We start from the raw sequence: 7538 nt of genomic DNA, 5'->3' as shown, positions 1-7538 counted from the left end.
AAAAGGTACAGGGAGAATAAAATCTCAAATCCTGCACACAGAGCAGGAAGTTACACAGGCTTTTATACATCCTTTTTCCCAGCATACCTATCCAATAGCAAGCTGCCCTAAGTATCCATATAGCCAGCCAATCCAGTTCCCAGCTAGTTCCCTTGTTCTCTGTATCATTTCTTATACCATACATAAAGCTGCTTTATTCAGCATTGTTCTTCCATATCTGCCCTGTTTGGCCTTGCGTCGTTTCAGGCAGTCTGACTCTGCAGCATATTGTTGCAGATCCTCAGCATAACTGCTGTGTGTGCCTCCAGGCGGGGGTGGGGTGGGGCAAGGACACGGACACCTGGGCCTAGTGCGAGGGGGCTTCATCGACACTTGTGGTCTTCCATCCCCTCGAGTTACCTAGTGGCCATGACCCAGTGTCCCCAACAACTTGCTTGCTTTTAGACAATGGTGGGCCCCAAACCAAAATGGAGTCACATATGCTAACTTTTCCTTAACAGATATATTAGCTGAAGGTTGTGTTCCCATCCAGTCTCCAAGAGGACTGTGATCAATGCTGTCTCCAGGACTGTGGAGCAAAACCTATCACTATTTTATCTATGGGGAACTGAGGCCCAGAGCGGGGATGGTGCTTGATGACGGTCACATAGGGAGTCTGTGGCTGAACCAGGAATGGAACCCAGGAGTCCTGGCTCCCAGCACCCCCCGTGTCTGGCTCTGTCCCTTTATAGGTGCCAGGCAATTGCTGCGGTACTGATGAGCAGAGGGATCAAGGTTGCAGGCCGCAGGGTGGAAGAGGAGCTGGGGGCGACTCGGAGGCCCGAGGAGGCCTGCACGTGGCGATTCCCAAGGCTCTGCAGAGGCCGGTAGTTGTTCTGTAGCCGGGGCCCAGCATCTGAGTTTGTGGAGCTGAGGATGGAGGGGAACGCAGCCACCTGGGGAGAGAGAGACAGATTAGTGGGGGGTGTCAAATTGAGGGGGGAGGCAAACTTGGGGTGCCCTACTGCGTGCAGAGGAGGACACCCCATCAATGGAGAGAACTGGGAAGGTTCTGATGGGGACCACCTTGGAGCAGAGAGAGTGGGGGTTTGAACAGCAGAGGGGAGGTGAGCTGGAAAAAGAGCCCAGGAGCCCTGGCTCCCAGCCCCCTCTGCTCTAACCCACTAGACCCCACTCCCCTCCCAAAGCTGGGGAGAGAACCCAGGAGTCCTGACTCCCTCCCTTCCCCCCAGCCCCACACTCACCACGCCAGGAGGCACCAGGACGGGGTCGGGGAAGACAGTCCAGACCACGACTTCGTCACAGTTGGGGGTGGTGAGGGAGCCCTGGTAGCGGTAATAGCGGGCTAGGTCCACCGAGCCCAGGAGCTCCCGCAGGGAGAAGGAGCCGTCCAGATCTGTTTTCTTCCCTGGAGGGGCAGAGGGAGAGTGAGGGCCCCTCCCAGAGCTGGGGATAGAACCCAGGAGTCCTAGCTCCCAGCCCCCCTGCTCTAACCCACTAGATGCCACTCTCCTCCCAGCTTTAGGGACAGAACCCAGTAGCCCGGACTCCTAGCCCCAACCCCGCTCCTCTCATCCATTAGTCTCTCTCGCCCCCTGGTGGCACAGAGCTGTACTGTCCCCAGCCCCAATGCTAGGCCAGCCGTAATCCACCTCTCGCGCACCCCAGTTCAGGGGATACTCACCCTTCAGAGCCACCTTCTTCAAGTGTTGGGTGAAGGAATCCCAGGAGTGGGAGGGGCGTGTGTGGGCTGTTGCCTGAGGGACAAGACCACATGAGTACAGCAAATAGGGAAACTGAGGCGTGGGGAGGGCTGGGAGTCATAGAGTGACTCAGGGTAAGACTCCGGTTCCTCCTCGAATCATTAGATACCATTTCCCATCCAGAGAACCCAGGAGTCCTGCTGCCCAGCCCCCACTGGACCCCGCTGCCTGTCCAGATCTGGGGATAGAACCCAGGAGTCCGGGCTTGTCGCCCCGCACTGCCAAACCTGGAGGAAGAAGGCCAGCACAGCGATTCCCTCGGGATCCTTGAGGGCGTCAGCCACGCTCAGGTTGTTCTTGGTATGAACAATGTGGAGCTAAAGGGGGAGAGAGAGAAAAATTGGAGAGTGCCCCCTATGGAGCCCCTGCGTGCTCCCTGCAGCACAGCGCCCTCTACGGAGCCCCCCGCCTGCTCCCTGCAGCACAGCGCCCCCTGCTGAGCCCCCGCCTGCTCCCTGCAGCACAGCGCCCCCTGCTGAGCCCCCGCCTGCTCCCTGCAGCACAGCGCCCCCTGCTGAGCCCCCCGCCTGCTCCCTGGAGCACAGCGCCCCCTGCTGAGCCCCGCCTGCTCCCTGCAGCACAGCGCCCCCTGCTGAGCCCCCCGCCTGCTCCCTGCAGCACAGCGCCCCCTGCTGAGCCTCCCGCCTGCTCCCTGGAGCACAGCGCCCCCTGCTGAGCCCCCCGCCTGCTCCCTGGAGCACAGCGCCCTCTACGGAGCCCCCCGCCTGCTCCCTGCAGCACAGCGCCCCCTGCTGAGCCCCCGCCTGCTCCCTGCAGCACAGCGCCCCCTGCTGAGCCCCCCGCCTGCTCCCTGCAGCACAGCGCCCCCTTCTGAGCCTCCCGCCTGCTCCCTGCAGCACAGCGCCCCCTGCTGAGCCCCCGCCTGCTCCCTGCAGCACAGCGCCCCCTGCTGAGCCCCCCGCCTGCTCCCTGGAGCACAGCGCCCCCTGCTGAGCCCCGCCTGCTCCCTGCAGCACAGCGCCCCCTGCTGAGCCCCCCGCCTGCTCCCTGCAGCACAGCGCCCCCTGCTGAGCCTCCCGCCTGCTCCCTGGAGCACAGCGCCCCCTGCTGAGCCCCCCGCCTGCTCCCTGGAGCACAGCGCCCTCTACGGAGCCCCCCGCCTGCTCCCTGCAGCACAGCGCCCCCTGCTGAGCCCCCGCCTGCTCCCTGCAGCACAGCGCCCCCTGCTGAGCCCCCCGCCTGCTCCCTGCAGCACAGCGCCCCCTTCTGAGCCCCCCGCCTGCTCCCTGCAGCACAGCGCCCCCTGCTGAGCCCCCACCTGCTCCCTGCAGCACAGCGCCCCCTGCTGAGCCTCCCGCCTGCTCCCTGGAGCACAGCGCCCCCTGCTGAGCCCCCCGCCTGCTCCCTGCAGCACAGTGCCCCCTGCTGAGCCCCCCGCCTGCTCCCTGCAGCACAGCGCCCCCTGCTGAGCCCCCCGCCTGCTCCCTGCAGCACAGCGCCCTCTACGGAGCCCCCGGCCTGCTCCCTGCAGCACAGCGCCCCCTGCTGAGCCCCCGCCTGCTCCCTGCAGCACAGCGCCCCCTGCTGAGCCCCCCGCCTGCTCCCTGCAGCACAGCGCCCCCTGCTGAGCCCCCCGCCTGCTCCCTGCAGCACAGCGCCCCCTGCTGAGCCTCCCGCCTGCTCCCTGCAGCACAGTGCCCCCTGCTGAGCCCCCGCCTGCTCCCTGCAGCACAGTGCCCCCTGCTGAGCCCCCGCCTGCTCCCTGGAGCACAGCGCCCCCTGCTGAGCCCCCGCCTGCTCCCTGCAGCACAGCGCCCCCTGCTGAGGCCCCGCCTGCTCCCTGGAGCACAGCGCCCCCTGCTGAGCCCCCCGCCTGCTCCCTGGAGCACAGCGCCCCCTGCTGAGCCCCCGCCTGCTCCCTGGAGCACAGCGCCCCCTGCTGAGCCCCCCGCCTGCTCCCTGGAGCACAGCGCCCCCTGCTGAGCCCCCCGCCTGCTCCCTGCAGCACAGCGCCCCCTGCTGAGCCCCCCGCCTGCTCCCTGCAGCAGAACGCCCCCTACTGAGCCTCCTGCCTGCTCCTTGCAGCACGGCGCCCCCCGCTCTGCCCCCACAGCCCACTCCAGACCGCACAGCATCCCCTAGCTCTGCACTGGGGCACTGGGACCAGTGCTGCGCCCCCCTGCCTCTCTCACCTCCATGGAGAATCCTTGGTAATTGATGAAATGCTCCGAGCCGGGCTGGGCTGCCCCCTGGCCCCAGTGCAGGTGGAAGGATTTGGCTGTGTAGATAGCTGGGAGCCCCTGGGCGCTGAGACGGAGCCCATCCGCTAAAAGCACGTCCACTGTAGGGGGTGGGGAGAGAGACCAACACAGGGAATGGGACCCAGGCGTCCGGAGTGGCAGTGCTGGGCACTCACTCCGGGGCAGGGACCAGGGTGGGGAATGGGACCCAGCAGGGCTGTAACATGGGCAGGGTGAGCCGGGCAGCCACCCAGGTGTGCCCCACTGTTTGGTTCAGAAGCTGGTGGGAGCGACCTGCCCGCTTGGGCCCCTGGGTCTCTGAGCTGTGGGGAGCCAGGGTGCTGGCTGGCTGCCAGGCAGCCCTCCCTGCCCTGTGCCCCGAGCCAGGCCACCTCTGCACAGCCAGGTGCTCCCCAGGCAGGGCGGGTGGCATGGCTCCTCTCCCCTTCTGTGCTAAATGGAAGGCAAAATCGGGGGGGGGGGCCCACAGGCCCCCTGCCTGCCCCCCCATGTGTCGCCTCTGGGGGCACAGATATGTTTGCTCACCACAGGTGCTAAAATGCCTAGTTCTGGCTCTGGGACCCAGGCATCTGGCCTGGCAGTGCAGGGTGCTCGGTTTAGGGGCAGTCTGTACCTACCTGTCGTCCCCTTGTTTTCCATGGAGATAAGCTTCCTGGCATCCCCATAGCCAGCGAGGGACACAGCCCCCAGGTGGGGATTGTGGACAGTATCAAGGGTGACGATGTTGATCGGGGATTGCCTGGTGCCGTTACAGTGACCCAGAGCCGCCCATGTCTCTGGACCTGCCAAGAGGGGAGAAGCCAACAGGGAGGGGGAAGGGCCACAGAAGAAAATGGGGGAGGAGTCAGAATGTTAATCCGCTGGTGTCACCCACCCCAGAGGTGGCTGCATGAATCATAGAATATCAGGGTTGGAAGGGACCTCAGGAGGTCATCTAGTCCAACCCCCTGCTCAAAGCAGGACCAATCTCCAATTTTTGCCCCAGATCTCTAAATGGCCCCCTCAAGGATTGAACTCACAACCCTGGGTTTAGCAGGCCAGTGCTCAAACCACTGAGCTATCCCTCACCCCAAATTTTAGTCCAGGAGTCAGGATTCCTGGGTTCTGTCCCTGACTCTGGCAGCAGAGTGGGCTCTGGTGTGATAAAGTGGGGGAGCTGGGAGTCAGAACTCCTGGGTTCTCTCTGCAGCTCCGGCCAGGGAATTCTGTCTAGTGAGTTAGAGCAGGGGAGGCTCCTGGGTTTTACACACGGCTCTGGGAGGGGTTGTGGTTTAGAGCAGGGAGGTGGGGCTGCCCCACCCCTTCTCTGTGCCTCAGTTTCCCCACCCACCCAAAAAGTGAGAAAAGAGTAATTAATCCCACTCTGGGTGAGGTCAAAGGCTGCATGTCTGTGTCGCAGGGGATGGATGGGTTCTCTTACCACATTTTGGGTCTTCGTAGCACCAGGAACCTGCAGGACAGAGAGAGGTGGGGGAGGGGGTCAGAGCCGGGAGGTGGCCGATAAATAACCACATCCTGCTGCCCCCTCCCTGCCCTGGGCTTGGCCCCAGCAGGTAGGGTCACTGTAGAGCAGGGGCGGGGCGGGCTGGGGAGCAGCTTTACCTGTTGTATCGGCACTGGTGAAGCCGGCGCCCAGCAGCGTCCCCAGGACAATGAGGTGCTGGACCCAGGCAGGATTCATGTCTCCGATGTCACCTGCTGACAGCAACCTGGAGAAAGGATTGGAGAGTCTGGATTCAACTCCCCTGCCCTGGTCCAGCCAGTGCCCCACTCTGGGGCCAGATTGGAGCCTGCGCCCTAGAGGGGACGGGCCCCATGCCTCATTTCCCACCCCTGGAGCTGGCGCCCCTAGAGGAGACAGGCCCCTAGAGATGCTCAGCAGCAAGCAGCTCTCACCTGCTCTGTGCCTGGTGGGGGAAGGTCACACTGCAGGGGTGAAGGGCTCCTTGCAGCTCCTTATATACATGGGGTCACCGCCCAGTCCAGCCCAGTGCAGCCGGGGGGTGGAATTACAGGGAAGGGATGAGTTACATCCACGGGGTGGGGCAGTGACAGAGAGAGGTTGGGAAGGGAGGGAGAGAGAAAACCAGGGAGTGGGAAGGAAAGAGGGGGATGGTGAGAAAGAGGAGAAAGGGGCGCCAACTTGGGAGGCCGTGGGCACCCCCTGTAGGGGGAGAGCTGGTCTCAGATGCCCACGTCGGCTCTCGCTCTTCTTGGAAGGGATGTGCAGGAGAGATGGCGCAAGAAGGAAGTGACACAGGGCAGCCCGGCATGGGGCACAGCACGTCCCCCGCTGCTGGAAGGGTACCTCACACCCACCCTGGGGTGAGCAGATGTCCCTGAACCACTGCCCCTTATTGCCTGCCGAGAGCTGGGGATGGAACCCAGGAGTCCTTGTTTCCTGCTCCCCCTGATCTAACCCACTAGATCGCACTCCCCTCTCAGAGCTGAGGGCAGAACCCAGGTGTCCTGGCTCTCAGTCCCCACGTCTAAATTATTAGACTAGACTTTTGCCACCCTCAGTTATTGGCACTCAGAGGATAGAGAGCGCCCTCTATTGAGCCCCTCCCACTCCACTCCCGGCACAGCACCCCCTAATGCCGCTCTGGGGCACTGGGCCGGCCGCCTCTCCTGAACAACCAGGTGTGTTCATAGCCCCCTGAGGGCGTTCGGCAGCTGGCGGGTGTACAAGGCGAAGATGCTGATGTCATCTTCTGTAACCCCATGATACCCAGATCTGTTTCCCCATCTGCTGAAACTCAAGCTGGGCGGATGGAGCAACCGTGCTTCCTGGGTTTACAGGTTCTCATTTCCCATTTAACAGGCTGAGACTGACTCACAACAGTGTCAGGCTGGTGTCTTTCATACACCCTGCTCAACATGTGGGGAATACCCACAGGTCTCCAGGAGCCAGAAGACTTCCTTGAACCCCTCAGCTGGGGCTAGAACCCGGAGTCCTCACTCACAACCTCCTATCTCACCTACCAGACCCCACTCCCCTCCCAGAGCTGGGGGGAGAACCAGGTGTCCTGGTCCCAGGATGGGGTGCAAGAAGGGTCAAAGTTGGCGTTGATCCCCCTCCCCTGCCCCGACTGGTTCTCTAGCCTGGAGATGTGGAGTCGCTGGGACTCTCTGAAAACAGGGCAGGAGGATGAGGCCAGATAATTTTGGTGACATACCACGGCCCATACAAGGGTTTTAAATTCATGAGGTTGGCTGCTTCCCCACTGTGACCTGTACTGACCATGACAGTCATTAATGGGGGGCAGGGTCTAGTGGGTTAGTGTAGTGAGTGGGATGGGGGAGGGCTGGGAGTCAGAACTCCTGGGTTCTCCTCAGAGCTCTGGGAGGGGAGTGGAGTCCAATGAGTTAAACAAGGGGGGTCTGGACTCAGGACCAGTTTGGGGTTAGGGGGCTCAGATCACAAAGGCATGTGGGGACAGGGGACAGAGGACTCTCTCTTTGTCGGTAGCATCTACAAGTCTGACTGGGAACCAGTCTGGATAACTGGGCCAGCTTGTGGGAACTGGTCTGTGTTGTACCCAGAGGGAAG

The 7538-nt window shown here is 62.6% G+C and overlaps 1 protein-coding gene across 1 annotated transcript; it reads right to left on the bottom strand.

The window, feature by feature from the left end:
* Positions 1–725: 725 nt before the first annotated feature.
* LOC144267058 (carbonic anhydrase 4-like) lies at positions 726–5669 on the bottom strand. Its single transcript, XM_077820718.1, has 8 exons — positions 5588–5669; positions 5406–5435; positions 4603–4767; positions 3917–4065; positions 1991–2080; positions 1685–1757; positions 1245–1408; positions 726–935 (listed from the first exon to the last, which is right to left on the bottom strand). The coding sequence occupies exons 1-8, from the start codon at positions 5664–5666 to the stop codon at positions 726–728; spliced, it is 960 nt and encodes a 319-aa protein (XP_077676844.1). The 5' UTR covers positions 5667–5669.
* Positions 5670–7538: the final 1869 nt, after the last annotated feature.

Source organism: Eretmochelys imbricata, chromosome 6, assembly GCF_965152235.1.
Source record: "Eretmochelys imbricata isolate rEreImb1 chromosome 6, rEreImb1.hap1, whole genome shotgun sequence".
In the NCBI taxonomy this organism is placed as follows: domain Eukaryota; kingdom Metazoa; phylum Chordata; order Testudines; family Cheloniidae; genus Eretmochelys; species Eretmochelys imbricata.
Note: the sequence above shows the minus strand (reverse complement) of the source record. Positions and strands in the feature narration are given on the sequence as shown.